At 41.1% G+C, this 25,982-nt stretch overlaps 1 protein-coding gene across 1 annotated transcript; it reads left to right on the top strand.

Moving 5' to 3' along the window:
• Positions 1 to 12: 12 nt before the first annotated feature.
• Positions 13 to 25,587, top strand: dbndd1 (dysbindin domain containing 1). The gene is made up of 6 exons (XM_084368869.1): positions 13 to 79; positions 4,126 to 4,209; positions 4,483 to 5,006; positions 8,597 to 8,746; positions 14,285 to 14,422; positions 24,163 to 25,587. The coding sequence occupies exons 3-6, from the start codon at positions 4,976 to 4,978 to the stop codon at positions 24,315 to 24,317; spliced, it is 474 nt and encodes a 157-aa protein (XP_084224995.1). The 5' UTR covers positions 13 to 79; positions 4,126 to 4,209; positions 4,483 to 4,975; the 3' UTR covers positions 24,318 to 25,587.
• Positions 25,588 to 25,982: the final 395 nt, after the last annotated feature.

Here is a 25,982-nt window from a genome sequence, read left to right as displayed (position 1 = left end):
AAAAGGTCTGCCAGGGAAAACACGGTGAAATGTGACACAAAACACTGTGTAAGGGTTCAGTTCAGATAATACCTGTACTGTACGTGAGTATTTATCTTTATGTTTCACTTTTCTCCTCCTGCCTCTTCTAATATAAAGGCTAGCTGCAAGTTTAGCCTATTTGTTTAGCACCATTCAAGTGCTGTAAGGTGTAAAACACACATGGCAACATGAAAGGCACACATTTTGTGATTTAATAAGAGTAACATTATGTAGGAGATAAAAAACAATATGAAAATGTGGCCGTCTTGTAGTGTTAACACATTAAAACGTATGATTTATTGCTTTTTCGACCTACCCAGCTGAAAGAAAAAGAAGCACTACTTACTTCTACTTAGAAAATACAAAATAAAATCCATTTAAGGCAATGTCTGAAAGATGTAACCAATTATTCTTATTAATTTTATTTCTCAAAGATGAAACCAACTTAATGTAAGGCTTTTGAAACTGATAAAACAGTCATAGCTGGTATAGTGCTGGTCAAACTGGTTTGAAACCTAGGCTTAAGAATCCTGTATTATTTGTTAGGTTTTTGCGTTCGGTTCAGGCTGACCAGGCAGAAGTGAGGGGATTGTAGGGGATCACAGGGTCGGAGACAGGGTGGGACGAAAGCATTCTTGAGAGGGCTGATGCAAATACTTGAGGTGACCAGCTAAATGGATTCGCAGGAGTCCAGAACGAAGACGATTATAGCTGTAAGAAGAGGATGGGGCAGTGTCCCTGCTGAGAAAGGGACCAATTTTAGCGTCTGTTGTGGAGTACAAACCAGCAGGATGATGTTGTGGTTCCATGTGGGTATTGCATGGCAGCTGGTATTCTTGAATTACACTATAATTGTCCCATATTATCCCTCTTTTTTAGGTTCATATATTCATTTAAGGGTGTCTAAACGCTTACATGCTTTAATGTTCAAAAAACACATACTTAGATGCAAACTGATGCTGTCTGTTGCTGCAGCACCTCTATTCACGCTCTGTCTGAAAGCTCCATTTTAGTGCCTGTATCTTAAACCACAGCTGTGCCAGGGGCATTTCTGAGGGCAGTGACTCTAAAGCCTTTTTTAGTAGTAAAAAAAAAACAACTTATGGTCAAAGCAGAGAAATTTTGAGTCAATCTTCAGGTTATCTTTAGTACAGCTGCACTCGTGGCCATTATAAATAATTCAGTATTTAGGTATATCGCAACCTCAAGTAGAATACGCGTATTAATAATTTATTGCGTTTAGAAACTTCAGTTTAAAAATGTCCCTCACCAGATGTTTTCAGTACTTCACTTGTGTGGTCCTTTTGTTTAAAGGTGTCAGTTAGACAAATGAAACTGAAGGAGCGAGGAGGAGCACAATGGTTGAAGATGTTGCAAAGCCAATAAAGGACACAACAGCCACATGGAGCCTCTGTTGAAACTATGTCATCCCAGTACTGGTTTTGTTTGTTTTGCTTTTTATGTGATATTAACATATTTAGTTTGTTCATCAGTGTCTACAAGATTTTTAACAGACGCTTTTGTCCAAAGCGACTTACAATAAGTAAAAAATTTAAAAAAGTAGAAAAAAATAGAAATAATACAATACTTTTAAATGTAACTCAGGTAAACTGGAGCACTACAATCTTAGACCTCCGCAATCTCCATCTTCACCTGCATTGTTCAGGCAGTCTACAGGTATCAGTGATCAGTATCTACAGCGTGATGTGTGTATAATCTGTAATCCACATTTCCAAAGTCCCATGGGAGAAAGCAGTCTCTTCACAGTTTACATTACCTCCCTGAACTCACCACATGAAACCTCTGCACATGAGACCTCATGGTGCGTGAGTCATGGTTCTCACAAACTGCACTGGTCAGGACTTTGCAGTGAAATTCTAGTGGATGGTTGTGTTTGTGGCAGTTTTGAAGTAGTTGCAGATGTTCTGAAATATCCCAGTGAAGACAGAGGGTTTGGAGAGCAAGAACTGTTTGACAGTTTTCTCGTGGTGTTGAGAAAATGAGGAGAGTCGTCCTCCGCCGGTGAGCACACTTCTATACAAGGAGCTATCAGAAGGGAAAACATGAGGGGAAAATAATTACACTTATGAACTTATAAGGATTTTTGTGATCTGTATTTAACTGGATAAAAGGTTAATTTAACTTATTTACACCATAAAATCTAGCACTTACAATGTGACTGTTATTTGGACAACACTTTTAAAAATTCCAGTTCTTATATTTAGGTACATGACAAGAAAATTACATTTTCAAACACAGTGACAGTGAGCCAGCATGCACAGTAGGAGGACCCTGAAACTGAAGCAGCTGAATGGAATTCAACCATCATTAATTTGATTATTTTCACCTGATCTTCTGTTGTAACATGTCCAAATATCTTCTGTGGAGAAGGAATAGTGGAGGTTTCTAAAATGCAAAGGGCAGTGTACGATGTGTTCCTTCCTGCACAAAATCCTAATGTGACATATGGACACAATAACACCTTATTTTTACAGTATAATACAACAACAAGACCAAGAGTCTACGGCCATGGTAGAAACTCAGTGAGGCTATACTTTGTCCTATGAGCTAAATCCTAACATCAGCATGCTAACATGCTCTCAGCAAGGTGTTCATCATGTTTGTTAAGAAGGTGTAATGTTTACCAAAATCACCACTTTAGTTTAGTTTGTTAGCATGCTAATGTTATAAGCAAATGCCCGCACACTGTCTGACTTCCAAAAATACAGTTATTTGTGATGTTTTGGGACTAGACCTTTTTGCCCAATGAAGGTCTAGTATAGAAAAGTTGCAAATAAATGTATTTTTGTATGTTTTTTTTGTTTTTTTTAAGTCAGACAATGTGCAGGAGCTTGCTCGCAACTTTTGGTTCTACGTGTCCCTCTCCTTCGCACCTTGCCCATTAAATAGATGTATTAAAGTACTTTTTCTGTTTTGAAGCATACCAATGCCAACATTTCACAGGGAGTCATTAGGTCCTATGTTCCCCAGCTCTGGGGTTAGGATTATTTGACCTGAACGGTTCATGTGTATGAGCCGGCAAACTGAGGACCCTGGGAACATAGATTTCAAAATTGCAAATCAGTAAACTGGTAGCACTAGAAAGTCAGCAGGGTCAGCAGGTTCACTCTCTGAGCACCACGGATATTTATACCAAACTTTGTGACAGTACTTTTCAAGACATGCCGCAAAAAAAGTTGTTATCATGGAAAGTTCTTTCACATGCCACTTCTGTACAAGGGAGCATAAACAAATTATGGTGGTCAAGCCAATTATGCAGTAAACAAGTTCAGCTCCTGTGTTCTCCAAATTATTTCATAAAAGTCACATTCTCAAAGCCTCCTACACTGTTTATTGCTGAACACGCAGGTCCGTTAACAGCAACGTTGAGCTTAAGCCATCCTGCTGGTTAGGAGGTACTTTGATAAAAGCAAAGTCAAACTGAAAGTGTTGGATTATCCACGATCTTTTTTATGTTATTTATCTATTTATTTATTTATGATCTACACAGGTTTGTCTGTGTGGGCAAAAGATTAAAAAAAAAACAATAGTTGTCTCTCTTGTTGGGGGTCCTAGATACTCTATAGTAGAGTTTATTCAAGGCCCAGTTAATAATGGTTTCTTTTCATTACAGGCGGTCAGGCTGCCAAGCCAGTGACAACAGTTCAAGACTGAGTTCAACAAAGTTTGAACCCACTGAATATTTTAACCTCAGGGCTTCCAGCCCCCGATATAAACTGGATATTTCTAATAGGAAGACGGGACATCTCCCACAATGTGACGACCAAGACAGGTTTTGTTAGCCAAAATAGGATATTTTCCTCGCCCTAACCAAGAGGTGTTTGTGTCTAAACGTAACCAGATTTTAAACACAGCGTTGTCACAAGATGAAGTTGAAAATTGAACCTAAAGAAATGTTAAATTGCAACAACAAAAGAAGGTAGAAACTTACACTGCCAACATTTATTCTGCCCAACGGGTTGTCTTGTCATAGACTCTAATCACAGAAGCAGATGGAGGATGTGAGCCCAACCAGTTGATGGAGGTCTAGATGGCGGCTTCTGGTGGTTCACTGGCACAATATAATCTTGTGATTTCCTGCAGGAGGCAGATCTGACCACTAGAGGGCGAGCTCCACCAACAGATTCCCCTCAACAGAAAGGAGCACCATTTCTTGCTTTCCTGAAGGTATGTCAGACCACAGACCACAGACAAGAAATTCCATAATGGGTGTATTTATTATTTGTCATGGCTCTTCAGAACTGAAATGGAAGTCCTTAAAATATGTTTGATTCTCTTTCAATCATCTAATTTTACATCAACCAGCCCATCATCATGTTTAAGTATATCCACACATTTCTATGCTACATATACACAGGGATACTCATTCACACACAGGCACACAAACCCTCCAGTGCTCCATGAACCTCCCTGACACCCCATTCTCTCTCTCTCTGTCAGTCTGGGCTGTCTGCCAGCTCAACCCTCCCTCCCTTTCTCTCCCTTTCTCTCTCTCCCTCTTTCAGCCTGGATCTCTCTCTGTCTGTGTATTCTGTGCATACCAAGCCAAGGCTCACAACGCTGCGTTCACTACACCAAGTGGCTCAGACATTTGCAGTGATGTCGCTGTTCTCAGACCTCCCTCTCTGTGGCGGACTCCCTCTGTGAAGCAGTGCAGGACTCACACGGCTCTGATGGCAGAGCAGGGCGGTTGGACCGTGCCAGAAGAGAAATCACCTGTTTGGGAAATCTAGAGCAAGAGAGGACACAAAAAAAAGAAGGAGGAGCAGAGTCTTTGCAGAGCCGAGGTCTCGCCCCACTCCCTCTCTCTCTCTCTCTCATATGCACACACACAGACACACACACACACTCTCCCCTTGCCTCTCCCTTCTTCCCTCCCTGTTCGTCTGCGATGCTGGTGTGGTGATCAGCAGGACACTCTCGGCTGAGCTGCATGGAGGCACAGGGAGGGGCAGGGAGCCCAGGTAAGAGACATTTTCTGTTTTCTCTGTGCATCAGCTTTTGTCACACTCCTCGAGTGTGGTTGTTGCAGAGTGTCTTTGTCTTTTGAATGAGTTGTGCTCTGAATAGCAAGTGTCTTCCTTTTAAAGCAGAATGTCCCAGGTGTTTTGTATTGTGCTGACACTTTATAAATGGTGAAAAGAATCAGTAGGGTTTTCTGTTTGATCTAGACAAGTCGCTGAAAGGTACTTCTGTCTTTGATCATTTTCCTCACCTAGGATCCAGTTGTGGAGGGTTTATTCCCACATTCAAGCTTCATGTTTAATCCATTGCCCCAGCAGGGCAGGTCTTTTTATATCCACACACTGTTCTTTTTATATCCCCACACTGTAGGTCAACCACACAAAAGCTGGACAAATTGCAGTACAATAGTGGATGCATACGGCCTTTGTGTAAAAGCCGTCCAAAGGAGCGGGCTCTGTGTGGCAGCACTGCACAATACCACTATTGCACCGCAACAACTAAAAATTCAAAGGGCTGATTGTTGAACTTCATTTGATCATGGCCGTGTAAAACAGGTTATAACAATACCTCTGATAAATGAAAAGATATGCATCTCATCATGTACAGAGGGGCAGTTTTTTTTGTCTTGTCTATCACATTAGCTGCCTCTGAACCCACAGTGTGCATTCAGCCACTGTTAAAATGTTGCTTCATTACTCCCTCGGGCTAAAACAACATCTCTGCAGCCATTACAAGATGCAATTTCAGCAGGTACTCACAATAATAGTATACTTTTTAAATGGCGGGATGTTTTTCTCCTGCCATGGCTTTGTGCACATACTGTATGTGAGCACTACCTGTTCACGCTGACAGCCCATGACAAATTGGGATATTATTAGTTCATTATAATTAGAATCAATTAGAGTGAACATCATTGTTATGACGTATCGCAAAGTGTGACTTCCTGACAGCAGTGTTTGTTTGGATCGTGGCTGTTCTGAACATACAAACCGAACAGGACCAGCACTCAGAAATAACTAGCCTTTTTATTGATTGCACTCAATTCGAACACGTTTCAGCGAGAAGCCGTCATCAGCCTCGTTCCTCTGAATGAACTGCCACTCTGAATTAAGGAATTAGCAGGAGATAAAACATTACCAGCTTGTGGGGATTAGAATTAATATGGCTAGAAAATGCACCAAGAACACTTTAAACTGAAATTCATTCTGGAGTGCACGGCAATTCAGTCATCTATTTTCAGAGAAATGTGCATAGAAATGCTCATTACAGCATAGATTGTCAAATAAATAAACATGACCCGAGTACAGTCAGATAAATGACCTGACAAAAAGGATGTCGGGGTGTTAATTCATCCCGCCCCTGCTACAAACAAGTTGATTGATTTATTGAACTGAGACACCAAGTTTGAGTCAACTCTTGGCCAGTGTACATCACATCCTCCCTCTCTCCTTCTCCCTCCATCTGTCTGCCTGTCTGTCTCAGGTTAGCTGATTCACAGACAGTCACGGCTGGTGGCTCCAGGCATCATCAGCCACCGCCTGATATGACACATTTCTGATAGCTGAGTTATATTCTGGTTATTTGCTTTGGTTTCTTCACAGCCGGACCAGCAGGTGGTGGTTAGAGCAGACCATCTGTGTAAACATGTCGTCCTTTACATGCTGATAATACTGTGACCTTCTCGAGAACGCTTTTCTTCTGTCACTGATTAGCATTCTGACTGATCCTAGACTCATCTTCCACGAAAATACTGAACATTTGCGCCAGTATGAGCTCAAAAAACATGGGAATACTGTTTAGTTCGAACAGCAGGAAAGACTGTAGCAACACAGGTGGTCCGTAGAGATTTATTTTTGTCTTTGTGTTGAGACGTGACATGAAGTAATGCCATCTATCTTTCACAGTTCCTCTAAGAAAGAGTTCATTACAAATACAGCTAGTATGTGTTTTAATGAATGCAACTCCAGTAGCCATTAGTGATGACATTTCCCTGGGAGAGAAAGCTGATTTAATGGATAAAATTAGAGCTTGGATGTATAATAAACTGCCTCCAAGCAATGCTAGAAAGGTCAGGAACAGTAATCCGGCATGACTTTTTCAACAAGTGTTTACTGAAGAAAGGTGATGGAAATGTAAACCAAAGCTGCCGGTAGATAGTCTAAATATTGAACAAACATTTCATTATAACAGCAGAGGTAATGCTATAGTCCACAGTTTGTGTGGCTCCTCGCTGCTGGGGAAATCAATCAATAGCAGAGCAATAAGCACTCGGCCTCTCAGGGGGATATCAGAATCCCTCATTTTCGGGCTTGGCCTCGTGTAATGCACTTTTCATCCCAAATTAGAAATTCAACTGCAACGCACAGGGAGTAGAAATGGCAGAAGGAGCCATCTGCTGAGGCCCATCAGGACGCTGATGTACTCCCACACTGCTTTCCATCAACTCTGGATGTCATCATATAAAAAGCCATACTGGTGTTGTTTTTGCAAAATGTTGCTACCCACACTTCTTTTTCTGTTATGTTATGTTTTGATATAGTACTGGTGATCCCTCATGCAATTGGGAAATGTAGTTTCACTTGCAGTTATAATTTTCTGCATTCTTCGGTAGTCCTGTCCTTATCTCACTCAGTCTCGGCCTCACGTTCCCCACTGTGTTTTCAGCGGTGACAAACAGGTGAACAGTGTGTGCATACTCCGGCATTGGAAGGGATGCTATTTTAAGTAGAGTCTATTTTCAGACTTTGTTAATCGCCTGTGTGAACTTGTTTTTCTATTTTGAATGGATGTTTGAGAGGTTCTCAGAATCTTTATAGAAACATTAAAATGGCAAAATTGTAACAACTGTTGAATTAGACGTCTGCCAAGAAAACCGATCTCTTTTCTAGGAATCACACGTTTACAGATCAAACAACCGTGTCTACACAAAAGAATGATAAAGAATTTATCAAAGGGAAAGAAGAGGACAAGTTGGTTGTTAAATTGAGATATTCAAGCATTACAATAGACAGCTGATGCACTTACTTGAGGATTCATGTCAGGTTAAGATCTGGTAATTAAGTGCTGAAACATAACACGGTTATACAGGGAGGATAATAACTGAACATGGAAGACAGACACTGGAGCGAACATTCAGTTTTTCAGTAAATGGGATCGCTTAAGTGATTTCTTCCCCTTCATTACCCCAAGATGCAAAGGCAGACTGGGGATGTTTGAGGGGCAAGGCCGAAAACAAAAAGGGGCGCCAGCTGTATGAGGTGGGGCATTCAGAAAGTCTTAATACATTTGTAATGAACTAGAAGGGCACCCTAGAGGGCATTTTATCATCTTTTATCTACCATAGGGGCACCCAAGAGGGCACTTATGCAGTGTTTTTTCAAACATGGGGGGCACCGGGGAGCGTGTGATTGAGTCCACCAGTGACAGGATGTGTCTTTATAGATGTAACTACATTTTCTGAAGCCATAGCTTGTTCTGAGTTAGAAATGAGAGCTACAGCAGGTTAATTAGATCTTTTATTAAAAATCTAAAAACCTTTGATCATTATATCCACTTATTGCACCCTCTCACTCTGTTTCTGCGCTGACAGAGCCCAATAAAGACATCCAGAAGCTTCTGAAGCCCTCCAGCTCAGGTGACCTATCCAAGGAGTTGTTCCACCATCCAGCAGGGGAGGAGGAGGAGGAGGGCGGCCTGTCTGGGCACACTGCTAGTCTGCTGCACATCACTGAGAAGAGACGTGAGTACCTGAGGAGAGGGCTGAAAAGAGGGTAATATAAAGGATGTGAAATGGCATTGATGAATATTCATTGGTGGTAAATTACGGGTGAAAAATGCCTTCAGCGGGATGACTGATCATTAGCAAGTGTCTCCAATGGAGAAGGGGATGAGGAATGTTAAGTAAGGAGAGGAGAGGAAATCCTGCTTCTGTTAACGAAGATCTTATCAGTGACAGTACTGGATCAATCTAAAGTAAAATATAGTAACACTTTGTGAAGCACTAATGCAGTAGTTTCACACATTTCACGCATAAAATTCTGGACCACATCCTCATTCAGCGGAGTCGAGGTTGATCGTCTCCGATCTTTGAACCCGCTGAATGATTTTAGTTATTCTGGTCCCACATTCTCAAAGACCACTGCAGCTTAGCCTCAGTTGAAAGGACTCATTGTGCATCAGACCCATACACAGGCTTCCCTGTACGTGTCAGACTGTGAGCCCAGGGCACAGATCCACAGAGGGCTGCTGAGGCTACACGGTGACAAGGCAACCTTTATCTGCTTCACTAACTCGGACTAATGTATGTGTCTGTGTGATTTAATGTGACCCACTAACTATCCGTGTCACCTAGCAGGTCAGCTATCTGGCTATATGTAGAGGGAAAGATAAGAAGGATCTCTTTTCCTGAGAAAACATGTATGTATACAGAATTGATCATCCCTTATTCAGTGCATTAATTCTCACCTCTGTCATTGAGAGTTTGGATTTAAAAATGTACCTGCTTCTTGAATTTTATTGTGAGAATTCATTGAGGTTTTGTCCACAGCACCACAGAGCCAACCTCATCTTGAGTGAAAAGCAAATTTGTGCCTAGTGCTGCAGTTTCATTTCCAAAAAGAGGGACCACAGTTTTTCCTGAGTCATCTGCAACATTTATTTTTAGGCACGGAGCAAACATCCTACCCAAAAAAAAGACAAACATCTTAATCATCCAGAAGAAAGCAAATTGTCAGTTAATGACAAAACGACAACATGCAAAGCAAGTAGATGCACAAATACATTCAAACACATGTAAGACTGCAGTGCAGATAAATGGCCTGTTGTTATTGTGATTGGGTGGATGTACAGGAATGGAAGATTAAAAATTTATGGCGACTGCTGTGCAGTAAGGCTGAGAGCGAAAAAAATGTTTATCTGTTTTTGTTGATCGGTGATAGCAGAAACTGGGAGGCAACGAGAGAAATGTGGAATTCAATTAACGGAGTACAGCCTTAATCACAATGTTATCAAAATCGCAGAAGCTGATAATTTTTGATAATGTTAAATGTGTGACAAAAAAGCACTATATGAAGTAATGCTGCAGAGATACCCCGGGCTACACATCTTGTTGTGCGGATGTAAGAAAACATGTTTTACCCTGATTTTTATTTTATTTTTTAGGGAAAATCAAAATTGATTTTCAAAAAGTTCCTGCTAATTGTGAATCCAACCCAACCACAAATATGTTGAAACATTACATTTCTTTAGGTTTGATTCAGATTCAATCTTGGCAAATATTCTGTGCTTATTCTCTGGTTAGGTGTAGGCAAAAAAAAAAGATTTTGGCTTAAAATACGTGTCATGGTCTCCTAAACACAGCTGGAAATTGTCCTGAGGTCTCCTTAAAAATACCCAGTGTTGTCACACTTACAAATGTTGAAACGCAGCCTCAAAGTGCTGTAACTGTCTGCTCTCCGTTTATCTTGCACGTTGTATGGACAAGTGCCTGTATGCTCGGTCACTGTGAGGAAAAGAAACACTTGCAACAGAATATATTGTTTATAGAAAATACAACTTTCTTCCTGTCATCATTACAAGCTGCTCGTGCTGGACTGTTGACCTTGGAGCCAGTAGCGAGGGAAGGGGATTACACAGATACAACTTGCAGGGCGAGCATCCCCTCTCAGCTCTCTCATCCCTTCTCCCCAATGTGAACTCCTCCCTCTCACCCATCCTCCCTATTCTTTGTTCCATCAGCCCATCCTATCTGTACCTTTCTAAATGAGAGTGAAGAGGGGAAAAAGGGAAAGAAAATAAAAGCAAAAGCCTTCGATATTGACAACATGCGAACATTTATTTTTCTTACTGCTATATTCTGATTTAAAAGAAAACATATTACGTTTTAGTAAACAGGAGGAACCTTTATTTCACACATATTAACTACAAAGGCATGAATATAAAGTGTGACATAAAAATATGCCAAAAAAGAGTTGAAGACTGTGTGCGTTCTGTGAGAAGAGCTGGTGGTCTGCTCCAGACTCCAAGTTCTTCATTTTTATTTTTTTTTGTCTCAGCGTGAGTCCTCTATTGTCAGTCCTCCCCACTGGCATCACGAGAGCTCCCCTGATTGGCTTTTGAGATGGAGGCAGTTGTTTCAGTGTGTCTGCCTGGGAGAGAAAATGCACTGATCAATTATTCAAGGAGAAAGGGTGTGGGAGAGGAAAAAAAGAGACGGGGGGGCAGAGAGGTGGTTAAAAAACAAGCGCAGCAGAAAGGGAATAACCTTGTAGCCAATTGCAAATAATGGCATAGTGCTGCTAGCTTAACAAAATGCCTTCCTTCCTCTTCATCTAAATCCTCTCACATCCCTTCCCGTCTTCTTGTTTTTACATTTACCTTCGTACGAAGCATCATCTCTCCCTCTTCGCTCATCATCCTGCCTCTCCCTTTTTGCTCTTCATCTCCTCCTCCGCAATTTCCAACCACCCTGTCTCCCAGCCTCCAGTTTCTTCAGTCATCCTGAAAAGGGGGTCAAAAAAGACAGATAGCTGTGAGCAGGCACCTTACAGCCCGAGGGAAAAGTAGAATATATTCACAAACACAGTCAAGAGGGACTCTGAAGTGATGAGAAATACGAAATGAATTTTAAAAACTTGGTTTGTATGATTCCTGCCAATCAATAATTGTATATCACAGTGTTTCTCCCATGAGTATAACCAACCGCTATCAGACGGCAGACTTAGGAGATAAAAGCTTTGGATGTGAAATGTATCTGTCTGTTGACTGCTGAGCCTTTCCAGTGCTGCTGTGTAATCATACGTGGTGCAGTGTTTATTGGTTTTATAATGGAAACTGGTTATCTTAACTGTCTAATGAAGTGCCATGTAGCTCTAGAGTCTTCAGAGGGATAATATAGTCTTTTATTATACAGGAGTAATTTGAAGTCAGGCGTCAGATAGCTCTCTCTACAGACCAGTGGGGAAGTTGGATACTTATTACTTCATTTATCCAGATGGCAGAACAAGCTTAGCCTTTAGTGTGATCAATAAAATCCTAAAATAGTCTACATATAAGTGGTAACCTGTGAGATTGAATCCAGCAGGGAGACGTAAAACTGGCACGTGTCATCTCATTGGCAGTACTTAACTGCTGGATTTTTTTTGTCTTTTTTTCTTTTTTTTGACGTGGGTGACTGACTATGACCAAAACTTGGATAGATGAGTCAAACTTTCTTTGATCTCATTTTAAAAAATCATCTTTACTGCAGCTTTATGCTGGAGTACAGACAAGACAAGATTTCTGGAGCTTAAGGAGTACCAAATAGGATTTTATATTGATGTGCTTAAAAAAAGTCCTCAGAAATCCAACATCAAAGCGTGCGGGTTGGTTTTGAACGTGGGATAGCATTAAATAAGTGAGTATTTCAAACTTGTTACATGTAGAAACAGTGCTAATGCTATTCCTGATGCTATTGTGCTTAGGCAACCTTTATTTCACTATGAATTTGGACCCTTACTTGCATCCCCTTCTTAATTTTTTAGCTTCTGAAGGGGGTTACATGATAGAAAAAGTTTGGGAATAACTGATGTAGAGGAACAAATACAAGGGGACTGCAACGAAGCCCTGAGGCATCCCACGGGTTATCACTGTGTTATATTATACTTTTGACGATATGGGTACGTAATTTTTTTGTCTTATAGGTGCAAAAAGCATCAGTATTTGATGACCTGGGAATGAAGCTTCACAATCAACTATCTAACAAATTGCACCTTAAAGGTTTAAAGTTTAAAAGGGTTAAAACGGCGCTATTTCCTTCATTTTTCTCTTTCTTGAGTCTTTACCTTTTGTTAGCATTCCTTCATCTTTTCATCATCATTTCTCTCTTTTTGTCACCTTTTTTAATATAATTTCACGTGCAGCATTTGTATGCTGACAACACGGTCACTGGCTTTGTAAATATTCATGCATGTCATATCTACCGTGGTCTTGGCCTCCATGTGACCCAGTCTTTAGTTGTGAGCATGACAGCAAGATATTTTGAGTGGAGCAGATGGTTTGGGGTGAAATAGAGGACAGCCGATGCAGGTCTTTGTTTGATTCTCTTCAGGTGAAGATGGCTCATCAGGATGTCAAACTGTATTGGCTCACAATTTTTAACTGTTCGTTTCTCATTTGTATTCTCTCATAGTCGCTGCGTCCATATTTGTTATTCCGAGTGTCTCCTGGCATTTTAGGTGTTGAGTGTTTTTAATTTATTTGAAACATGACAGCCACCCTTACAGCACGATGATCAGTCTTCTTTTAATCAATATGTGCTCCATCAGGAGGATAATGCAGGGAATTAAATGTAGCAGCAGACAAAGAGCAGCAGGAGAGTGGACTCTGAGGCATTGTTTTAAACAGGCTGACAAACAGCAGGAAAACGACATGGGGTAATAACAGCTTTCAACCTGTCGTGTAACCCGTCGTTTTCTCCACAAATTCACGCCCACAAACAACCAGGGAAGTGTTTCATTCAGACTTGACGTTTCATGGCAGGCAGATCTCCGCTAATTCATACAGAAATACAAACACACCTCCATCTGCCTCAGTGCCGTCTCCAAACATCTTTGTCACTATCACGGCAGATTAGTTCAGCTCTGTTACACAGAACTGGTTCCTAGCTCAGGTGATGCTGAGACAAGCAGATGTTCTTTGACCCCTGCTAGGCTTTACATATGTAGTCTTTGAGTAAATTTACTTTACATACATTACATTAAATCTTCAGCACCGGAGGCAGCCTGACTGGAATGCTGAGCCCGGCACGTCGATACACACCACATGTGAATATCACCCCGTGGTGTGCAGCAGTGTTGGCTCCAGCCTGCTGAGGAAGGCTTGTGCTGAAATGAACAGGTGCAACACACCCAGGAGAAAGATGGAGCTCACAATGCGTTAAGGAACTCGCTATTTTCATCTCCGCTGACCTTAACTCTTGTTTCAGACTGACTGCAGTGGTGAGCTCAGAGGCAGACTCAAGAAATCTTCTGTGCATGAAACATTTCTGAAGTACAGAACAGATTCACATATAAAAGTGGATAAAAGAGTAAAAATGTTCACTGTCGAAATCGATTTTACAATAGTGCTGCAAGAGCCAGCTATTGATCTGATTATAAGCACAATAGAGATTCAAGAGTGTTCAGAATCAGTTCCACTTCCCCGACTTAAAGAGTCGCTCTTCTTCTGCACCGTCAGCAAAACGAGTGGATCCTTTTAATCTCTGTATTTTTAAACCCTGTTTTCTGTCTCTGCCTCCTAGAACCACTGAGTAGTGTTTCTTCTCTGGAGGTGCACTTTGACCTCCTGGATCTGACTGAGCTGACTGACATGTCTGACCAGGAGCTGGCTGAAGTTTTCGCTGACTCTGATGAAGAGAACCACAACGAGTCCCCAGCAGGTAAGGCATGCTAAAAATGCAAATGCACATGTTTTTACAATAAATAAGAATGACAAAAATAAAGGCAAGGGCGACATCTTTAATAGCAAAGACGATAGATTCACTTAAGGTTTGTGTAGAAAACAGTCCATAATGTGTGGAGTTTTGATTCTCCCAGTACATTCTCACTACATTTTGACCAAGGCAGGAGGTTCAAGCTATGTGACACAAAGAGGGTGGAGCAGTGGCAGACTCAGGATGTTTGAAGGGCAGGGGTAAAAAAAATACAAAGGGCACCAGCTGTATGCAGTGGGGCACCAGTGCGCAGGAAGTCATGACATATTTATAGTGAAGGGAAGGCACTTCACCACTTTTTGTCCACTGGAAGGACACCCTTGAGCGCACTTTATCATGTTTTAATCACCATAGGTGCATCCAAGGCACTTTCGCAGTGCTTTTTTGAACTGGTGCCCCCCCTGAGTTTAATTAATGCCAGTTTTAAAGGGGCACTATGTAGTTTTGGGGAAGAAACTTTAATCAGATGAGGAAGATCTTCATTGATTGATTTTTTTCATTGTTTTCATGACTGAATAAACTGAATAAACAAACTTAGTAAATTTTCATACTGTTTTACTGGCGGACCCTGCCACCTTTCTAGCCCCAAACAGTGTTATGGGGACCTTATTTTCCTCTGACAACAGCTTGTTTATACAGTTATGGAAAAAGTTAATATTTCCGAGTTCATATTATTCCTCATTAATATTGTAAATATTAATTCTGAGTTTGAATTTCTTCTCCAAAACTACATAGCGCCCCTTTCACACAAATTGTTAGAAAGAACTTTCTGTGCATGCAGGATATTTTCTTTGCACCCTTATGCCCAGCAGCTTCATTTAAAAATAGCTCAGTGAGATGCACTTTGAATTTTATTGTTGAGGGAAGCATTTCCCAAATTAAATCTCCTCCCTGCAGTCCTTTATCTCAGGATATTCACATCTTGTGCAGAGTTTTATATCATTATATCCCAGCAGGGTCTTAGAAAGGCCTGCTGAGCCATAATGACTTTAAAATGTCATGTGACTCCTTCAAGGATTTATCAAAAACATTTTTCACAGTGTCACGTATAAACTGCCATTTTAACATTGTCTCACTCTGTTTGATTCTTACCTTAAACAACTTTATTTAAATTCTGTCACTGAGGAGTCGTATCCTTCTGGAAAGCAATCTTGAAAGGAGGCAATGTCGTATAGGACCCAAATTAATCAAATGCAGTATATGCAGGGTTTTATGCACATATGCATATTAAAGGGGAGAAGTTCACCCTGCATGTGTCTCACAGCAGCAGGTACAGGATGGAGTCTGCAGAAGGAAGCACAAAATCTTCTCCCATGTTTTATTTATGACCTGTGAGCCTCATCCTGCATGCGGACGGTGAACTCTCTCCTCCTCCGACTCTCCTGCAGCCTCTCAGCATGCACACGGGATTTCATGCCGGCTCAAGACACAAAGGGGCCACTGACACAGTTTAGACAACGCCTCACAACAACAGTATATTCTGTGCATGGACTGTGCTTTTCAAAAAGTTGAAGCCATCACATTTTTCTTGATACAAATGTCAGACTTCAGTTGTGATACTGTCATCAAACATCGTGTAACCAGTTCTTGTACTTAGATATTCATCATTCTGGTGACATCGTGGCAGTACCTGAACAAGAAGCTCACAGTGGAGGTTGACCACATGTAATTCTGCATCGTTTGACTCCACTGAAACACAAAACAGATTTACAGTCAGACATTCTCACTCTCGTCATCTCAAAACTTTACAAATCAGATTTTCCCTCATATTCTTTCTTCATGCTGCGATCACTCACTCCTTAATTTTCTTATTGCAGTATCTCCTCATTCTTCCCCATCATTATTCTCTCCCTTCCGTCTCTTTTCTGTTTATTAGTAATATTCCATATCATGGCACAGCTTGTTAAGTGTGAGTTATTGTCCCAGTGGGCCATCTGTGCTATAAGCTGCTGTCTGCAGCTCCACAGCCAATTATTTGAATTAAAGATGTTAAACAGCTCTTGGTGGAGAGGCGCATGCACAGGAAAGAAGAAATGCCTTTGTTTCTTAGCCCTGTGAAGCCTGTGCATCGCTGAGTGTGGAGAACTGAATGTCAAATGCTTCACTTAAAAAGTATCTCCGTTTATCATTTACTGTGTGAAGATTCTTATTAAGGCTCGCACAGTGTCACTCATTGCTAGTGGTAAGAGTGCAGGTTTGTAGTTTCCCAGTAATCATCATTGTGGAGTAACTATACCAACTGAGCTGCACTTGATCACAGTGACAGATTTACTTAATAACAATAATTGCAATAACAGGGCCACAACATATCATCATCTTTAAAGTTGATATGACGACTTGTTAGCAAGCAGGTGCCTATCAATCCATCCAGCCATTACAGAGCGACATTAGCAGTCATTTGTAGTTGTATTTCTGGCCACCCCAGTATTCATGCTCTTTATGCTCTGTTTTTGGTATCTGGCTCTGTAGCTGCTAAATGCTCCCTCCACTATGTTCAACTGCTAGTCATTAGTTTCTGGAGTCTGGAGCTTTTTCAGTGAAAACAGCTGCCTGCTGTGACGGAAAAGGTAACGCGTGAAGTTTTTCTTCATACAGCACCACTCAGACACAAATGAGCTGACAGTTTTAGCAGAGCCGAGGTACTCGGGAAGCTCGTTCCACAGGTGTGGAGCAAAGAAACTAAAAGCTGCATCACCTTGCTTGGTTTCGACCCTGTGAACACAGAGTCAACTTTTCCCAGAGGGCCTGAGGGGTCTGGGTGCTTTGTAATGCACATGTTAATCAGAGATGTGTGTACTGTAAGCCTGAGACCATTTAGTACTTTAAAGACAAGTAAAAGGATGTATGAGACTGTAAGAGTGAACCAAAACAGTAAAGTTGTGGGTCTGGCAGATAAACAATGAGCTGAATCTGCTTAAAAACTCCACAAAGTCAAGAGAGGATTGTAATTATGTATTTGAATCACTTCGGTTCATTTTGAATATCATAGTTCAAAAAGTTTCACAGTTTTCCAAATGCTAATTTGTGAATGTTATCTGTAAAAGCCTCAAACAACAAGTCAGTAAGTTGTACTTGTATATGATTTACATGTATTTACCTCCTTAAACTTGAAACCTGCGTTCACCCAGCCAAGCAGACTAAACACTTGTAGCTTGTCCACTCTTTTCAGCTGCCCTCTCCAAACACCACCACGCAAGTTCCCTCCGCCTCTTGTTAGTCACAGGCCGCAGCTGCCTGTCAGCAGCCAGGTGCAGGAGATGGCGCAGCCAAGAGGCTTCCCATCCACGGCCTCACATCCGCTCCTCTGCTTTCTACTAATCAAGATGAAGTCCTGCTGTCAGGAGGTGTACGGCTGAATATCACTGTTATGATGCGAAATAATTTCATTTACCCAGCCTCAGATCTGTGAGAAAAACAAAATCCCAACCATGATCGAATGTTTGCACACTCACGACGACATATTCAGATGAGTCATCTGTTTTTATTGATAATTAATGCAAGTAACAAGCGTGTCATTCATTTCTTGTATTTTTACCTGCGCAAGTCATGAATAAAAATAGAGGACGCTGCAAACGTATCATCCTTGTTCAAAGTCTTTAACCTTCTGACATAAGACGTATCATTTTGTGCCTTGTTGCCAAAAATCTCTCGCTTCCTCTACCTGTGAGCTGTTTTTGTCTCAGTCTCTCCATAGACATGATCCTCCTCTCCTTCACCTTCTGTCTCTTAGCATACCTTCATCCTTTATTCCCCATCTCTCTGTCTGCCTCAGATGTGGCTCGTACAGAAGAAGGATAACCAACCCAGATAGATGCAGCTGCTGAGAGAGTGTGCAGACAGATAGTGTAGAGCAAGTGCATAGTGTTTTGCTTTTGCACAAAAGACATGAAACACAGCTGTTTCTACATACGCTGTTCTGGTATTACAAAACAATTGAAGTTTTATTTGAAAGAATAGCGTCATGTGTTACATAGCAGGGAGGGCATTGCGCCAGAATGTTAAATTTAGCATTCACGACAAAACCCAGAGATCAGCCCGATTCAGAATAAATGTTAGCGTAACGTTTCTTTATGTTGCAACTTTGTGTTTGTTTTGGATGAATTTCTTTATGTCTTTCTTGTCACATCGCTGAGCTTAAGCTCCGATTAGGTTTAGGCACAAAAACCACTTGGTTATGTTCAGGAAAACATCATGGAGATGATCCAACTTACCGTGAAAAAAAAAGACGGTTTTGAAGCCACAGTGTCCCCAGGTGTCCTTAAAAATTTCCAGTGGTCATGCCGTCGGCCATTTGGCAGCCTGGTTGGCTGTTATAACGCCACCATCCCCTCTACCTCCTGATGTGAGTAAGCATATATGAACATGGTATAACCAATCAGTACAAATGTCAACCTTGGACATAGCCTAGCTGTGGTTTGCAGAAACATTAACTGCTAACATTATATTCTGGGGACTGGGCTGGAGAGAGAGGCTGTCTTGCAGACTGTTGTTGCACAAACAGTGACTCTCCAAAATAATGTTAGAACTAGATGTCATCAGCTAAAAACATCTGATACATTGTACCGGAGAGAGAACAGGATGCTAAAGCATCACATTTTTTCTTCATTTTGAAAATTCAATCATTCTCATTATAGAAAAAACAAAGCTTCTCAGATGTGCAACAGTATTTTAAGTCATCTGAAACAGTGAAATGATGCATTTCGCACATGAACAAAGATATTCCATTGTTGCGTGCAGATGTTGTGGCGTGCGGACGATGACAGCGGTGTGTGTTTGTGAGTGTGTGGGAGAAAGGATTTATCCCAACTGCGACTTATTGCACGAATCTCAGCTGTGAGGACCAGCTGTTCTGTTTCATCTGGATTCCCTAAAACCTCCTACATTACTCTGCTTTGTAATTTCATGCAAGATGATTTTTGATAAGCCTTGAACACCCCTGCTCAAACTATAACAGTAACATATTGCAAGCTGAACTGTGACAAAGGCAGTGTAATTTAAGTAGGTACGTTTATTAGCCCATAAAGTCATCAGTGAATTGAGGGTGGCAATGACTTGATTTTAATTAATTTCTGTCAAAGTTTGCATTGCAAATGTGGTAGTATCGAGCTCCTCTGTCCTGTTTTAGCATTGGACTCTATGGGAAACTGCACTGAGTGTGTGGTGGGCATGAAGGAGTTGAGGGAGAGGTTAAATGAAGTACAGAGAGGAGAGGAGGAGAGGAGACGATGAAGATGGGTGAACGAGTTCATGCTAAATGTGGGTTCCTGAATAATTCACTGTTCCCTGCTGGAAACAAGCTGGCCTTCAGAGCCATTTAAACTGTTATCATAATCCGAGCAACTACACTAGCACATTATTTATAGATGCTCGTGTCTTGTTTTTTTTTTTTACCCTTCTGTCTCTCCTCACCATGTTCCCTTCGACCATTTCAGTGTTGCTCTCTTTCACTTTAAGCTGCTTTTATACTTCATGGACAGTTCAGCTGAACTGAATGATCAGGTCAGAGAATCCAGAGAGCTGAGAACGTACAGTAATTAGTGTTTCATTAGGCGTCTCTTGCTAGGGCAGCTCCAGAGGCACAGAACAAAAGGCTGACTTTGTCCAGTGGGTTTGCTCTTTGTTTCACACTGAAATGAGCTTGATGAACCATAAAGTTTACCCGCATCCCCGAAAAACTACCACAGGCAGAGCTTTGGCCTCCTATTCTTTGTGGTTGGAGCAGTAACAAGGTTTTAACTGATGACACTGCAGACTATTCTGTGTCTGTCTGGTTGAACTTCCATGAGTTGTGTTTTAGAGTTTGTTTTAAGGATTTCTTTAGTAGACATAAGAAGCGATGAGGTCACGCAGAAAATAAGTGGCAGAAACAGAAATGTATCCTTCAATCATAGTTTGTTTACTACACAGCATATCACTTTCAAATCCTCCGCTGATATGTTGTGACTGCTCAGTGACACTCCCATGAGAGCTGACATCTCTGACAGTTTCGAGGACAGAAATATCTCACTGGGACCACACAAAAATACAACAGGCCACACCCCAATCAGTGATTAGAGTGTGGCCCTTTGAGCTTTTTATCCAATGTGCTGTCACAGATACCTGCAGTGATGCCACCGTTTGGGACGCAGCCAGAAGTGAAGCATGTTGTAATGCTGTAGCCCGTAGAGAGGCAGCGCAGCAGCAGCTTTCTGTCTTGCACCATTTAGTGGTGATTCACAGGGAAAAAATGCCACTTCAAAAATATGTAAAAAAAAAAAAAAAAAATCTGTTTTTCCTTGCTTGCAGTAAGTAAAAAATAAAAAAAGAAAGAAAAAAATCTGGAAAAAAAAGAAACAAGAGGTTTTGATCTCACTCACAGCCATACTTTCTAGGTGATTGTGTCTTATATGAGATATTTTGACATGAATTGGACACATATATTTAAGTTTTAGAAGTTTTTTAGCTTTAGTTTAGTAGTGTTAGTATTTTATTGAATTTTTATATGAGCATTTTCACATTCTGGTCGTCAGATCAAATGACTCCAATATATACATATAAATAAAATATTAACAAAATAAAACAATTAATCATAGGTCAGTGAAATCAAAGGAAAAGAAAAGGGTAGTCAACAAATAATAGATAAATGAAGAAAAGTAGTGAGCGCAGGGTCTAGTCACATTCACATTACACCAGGCATTTCTAATATCCATAAAAATTACGAGTGTAAATAATATGTTCATGTTATTTATTTTTGTGGGGTTATCCTTTATGAGCACAAGACCACATTTTATAGACCCTCTATAGAAGCTCCTTTGTATGTAAAAGGTCAGACTTCAGCTCAACTCACTGCCCTCGGGCTAGCTTTAGGCTCTTAAAGACTAGAAACCGACCCATATATCGGTTGGCTGATATTATCAGCCGAAATTGGCTTTTCACAGATATATTGTATCGGCGTATATGTTTTCTGATACGTGCCGATATGAAAAAAAAAAAAAAAATCTGAGATTATAATACAGAATATGATACTTGGGGTAATTTTATAATTCATAAAATTCCCAGTGAAAGGGCGCCCCAGGAGCTCAGTTGATAGAGCGTGCCCCCCATGTACAGAGGCTGTGTCCTCACCACAGCAGCCCAGGGTCCACATCCGACCTGTGGCCCTCTGCTGCATGTCACCCCCCTTCTCTCTCTCATTCTGTTTCCTGTCACTCTTCAGCTGTCCTGTCAAGTAAAGCCGTGAAAAGGCCAAAAAAAGTTTTCGATAGTCACATTTAAGGGATCATTAAAAAAGATGCATACAGCAGCCGATACAGCAGAAATGCTTTACTTGCTTAACTTGCCCCAGTTCACAAACACTGATGGGCTTCGCAGGGATCAGCATGCACACATGAAAAGAGTGTTGTTGTGTTGAAACAGGAGGGCATTGTCCCACATATCAACACAATTTTGGTGTCAACAACAGTTGTTTTCAGTGTGCCGTCACAGGTTTTCTGTAGGAGAGTCGTGTTTCAGAAACATTAAGCGCTGCAACATGCTGACTGAAGAATGTAGTGGCTGCTCGCCAGCAGCACAGAGGGAATACAGCACAGTGCTCCATAGCTTAGGGGACTCTGTGGCAGCAAGAGAGCGATTAAGAGAGGGGAAAGAACGGGAGAGTCATTGTATGTTGTGGGGAGGTATGTAATTGCTTTACCTCTCAGGTGTGCAAACATTCCTCACTGTGTGTGTTTTCAATTATTTTCCTTTCAGTCTTTTAATTGGATGTCAGGGCAGAAACAGGTCAACAGAAATCTGAAGAATGCACGCAAGAAATGGGAGATGCCTCACACACAAACACACATTATACAGTTCGTGAATATTGGAGATTCATATAACTTGGTAAACACAGCACAGACATCAGCAGGTGTTCATGATGCCTGCTGCAGCCGTTGTTGTCCTTCTCATTAAAATCCAGTGGAGACGCCATCAATCTCCTGAGATCAATACGTCTCCTCCGCCTCCCCCTTTTCTCTCCTTCTCTTTGTCTCTCAGTCTCTAATGTGTGTGAGGATATGGACGTGGCTTTAAGGAGATATACAGTATAAGCCAGGTACTGAGTATAACCTTCACTTAGGAGACCTTACAATAGACTGATACAAGGGCAGTGTAAGGCAGAGTGAGCCATCAGTCATTACCTCAATTGCTGTCCCCCTGGTAGGCTGGACATCGCCACCAAGTGGTCTACAGCGGAACTGAAAAGAAATGTTTGGTTAATATTAAAAATGCAACTAAAATAAACTTCGTGTGAGATGGACAAGTTGTTGTATTTATGGGTTATACAGATTTACTAGTTTATACAAAGAGAAAGCAGATTTTATGTGAGAGAAATACGCTTGTGGATAATTTCAGTGTGATCCCACACTGTCATTTTAAACGGACAACAATCTGTGGTGTGTCTAAAAATGTCTGGTATGTACAGTATGTGTGTTTATGCAGGCAAACATTAGCTCTATCTTGCAAGGCCTGTTGCAATTAAACTCTGGCTCTGGAGATACAGTTCACCCAAAAATGAAAATTCAGGCATTAAATACTCACCCCCATGCCGGTGGAAAGTCAGGTGAAGTTTCGTAGTCCACCAAACATTTCTGTAGCTTCACAGCCAAACAGATTTGCAGCATTCTCCAAACGACTTAAGTAGATGGGGACTTGTTATAAAATGTAAAGTTAGTGTTGCACTACACAGCCCATCTAAAGTGCCAAGTTATTGGGACAATTATATGTTGTTTTTTTGTCGTTTTGGTTGTTTTTTTGCTGTGGTTTTTTTTTTTTTTTTCAGTTTTAAAAGAAGTCCCAGTCTACTTCAGTTGTTTAGGGGAATGCTGCAACTCTGTTTTGCTGTGAAGTTCCAGAAATGTTTTGTTGACTCAAATACTTTGTACACCCAACTTTCCATCGGCATGAGGATGAGTAGATAATGACTGAGTTTTCATTTGTGGGTGAACTTCACCTTTAAAGGTGCACTACCTAGTTTTGGAAAAGAAATTCAGAAACTCAGAAATGTTATATTTACAATATTGATAAGGTAACAAAATTCAAAACTCAAACAGAGTGAGACAATGTAAAAATGGTAGTTCATGTGTGACACTGTGAAAAATGTTTTTGATAAATCCTTGAAGGAGTCACATGACATTTTAAAGTCATTATGGCTCAGCAGGCCTTTCTAAGACCCCGCTGGGATATAATGATATAAAACTCTGCACAAGATGTGAATATCCTGAGATAAAGGACTGCAGGAGATTTAATCTGGGAAATGCTTCCCTCAACAATAACATTTACAGTGTATCTCACTGAGCTATTTTTGAACGAAGCTGCTGGGCACAAGGGCGCAAAGAAAATATCTTGCATGTACAGAAAGTTCATATTAATAATTTTTGTTAAAGTTTTGGAGAAGAAATTCAAACTCAGAATTTTAATATTCACAATATCAATGAGGCAATAACACAGTCATGAAAATGAAGAGAGTTTGTTTGTTTAGTTTGTTTGTTTCTCTCTCTGAAAATTTCTTCCCAAAAACTACATAATGCACCTTTAAGACAACTGTATTTTCAGGGTCAAGGTGTGCAGATGATTTCCTGATGTCTGTCTCTGTATGTATCTGCATTTATGAGATATAAATGCAGATTCCAAGATTTGGATTCTTGTCAGTAACATCTTTGTTTGGTCCACAGGTTCCCACCAGCCTGTGCTGCCCAGGGGTGGCTACATGCGCTCCCCCTCGTGGACACGCTGCAGCAGAGTCGAGCCCCCGAGAGAGAGAAAGCACCACAGTGACTCGGACACCCCGGAGCCCTTAATGAAGCTGGAGAGATCGAAGCAGCCGTGACATCTGGTGTGAAACAGCCAGACTGCAGAGAGTGAGAAAGCCCAGAGGCAGACAGACACAGCCAGAGTGTGAGCACATCGCGGACCGAGAGGCCCCTCATCTGCCACTGTGCACTCACGTAACGTCTCATGGTGCTGAAACAGTTCAGGTTGAACTCTGGACAACGTGCTCTGTGCTCTGACTTAAGATGTTGAGATGTGCAATATACACACTCTCTCCTTCTCTCTTCCTTTCCTCTGTTTCTTTCTCACACACAAACACACACAATCATTGTGTTTTTCATGCACGGGGTTCTTAATGCACCCTGTGCTGCCAGATGATTTTAAGCTTTGTTTTTGAATGACAGACAGGGTATGACATCAGCAGAAATATAACAGCACCTCCATCCTTACAGCCTCTCAGGGTGGGGACAGCCTGGACAGCGAGATTGATTTTACACTGTGTCCACAGCATGTGGTCAGACCTTCAGTTTGAAGTTCAGACACTGGGATTCACATTGAAATACCAGGATTTGAAACATAAATGCCACGCTGAGGCTGTTACTTCATGTTTTGGCTTGAAAATGTGACAGGGTTTTTCTTTTTTTGTTGTTGTTGCCTGCACTTAAGGTGGGTTGATCAGTGGAAGTGGATGTGAGTGAAGCCACACTCTTTATATCCATCACACCATCTACATTTTAATGAAGAATGTGTTGTTATTATAATTTCCTAAATGAAATTTTGCACTTGTCTCACTGAATTGTATTTACAGTGCCCCCCAGAATTATTGGCACTTGGTGCAGATGACATAAAAGATAAACAGACCAAGTAGCAAGCTATATGCGACACACTTTTCCATACCCAGATACTTCTTTTTCACAATTTGTTCAGACAATTGTTTTCCGAGTATCATTTTTAAAAATAATGGCTGCCAGAGTTGCTGCTCCCGAGGCGATTGGAGTTGGTACTTCAAAGCTGGAGAATACTTGAAGCAGTTAGAAAATTAAGGTAGCATTGCACCAGAGTCAAGTGGACTTCAGAAAGCTTTGCATGAATGCCAAAAATACAACAAAGTGCCAACGATTTTGTAATCATCTTTTAAAGGATGAACCTAACTTACGATGCAATATTTCACATCTTTGTACGTAAAGGTTATAGCTGATTACTTGATTTATTTATCTCACGTTTGGCTTGTCTATACCAGGAGTGCCAATAATTCTGAATGCTGTGACACGATGGATCAAAAGTGACACTGGGATAATAGAGGAACAAATAAAAGTCTTGGAAAAAAGTATGTTTTATTGCGTCATTTATTTACTAAAGGTCAGGGAAACTGCCTCATTCTGTATTGTGTGGGGAGGGCATATATTTTAAAGGAGGCCTATTATGCTTTTTTTCTTCTTTCCCTCACTGTTTTTATATAGGTTAAAAAGAAGCTCCTCTCTCCCACAGAAAACACTGCTCATAGTCTCTTCTTTAATTTTGTGACTTGGTGACATCATACTACATCATCAGGTTGCACATTTGCATAATTTATGCCCAGCAGCTAGTTTGGCATGTAAGAATAAATTTAGTGAAGCTGCTCCCTGGTTGTTAGCGGTGCTGGCTCAGGCATGTGTGAGCTGACCAGTCAGAGCAGACTGGTTATTCTGGAGGGGGGGGCTTAAAGAGACAGGAGCTAAAACAA

The sequence above is a fragment of the Pagrus pagrus genome (assembly GCF_965226575.1).
Source record: "Pagrus pagrus genome assembly, chromosome: 1".
Taxonomy (NCBI): Eukaryota; Metazoa; Chordata; class Actinopteri; order Spariformes; family Sparidae; genus Pagrus; species Pagrus pagrus.
Note: the sequence above shows the minus strand (reverse complement) of the source record. Positions and strands in the feature narration are given on the sequence as shown.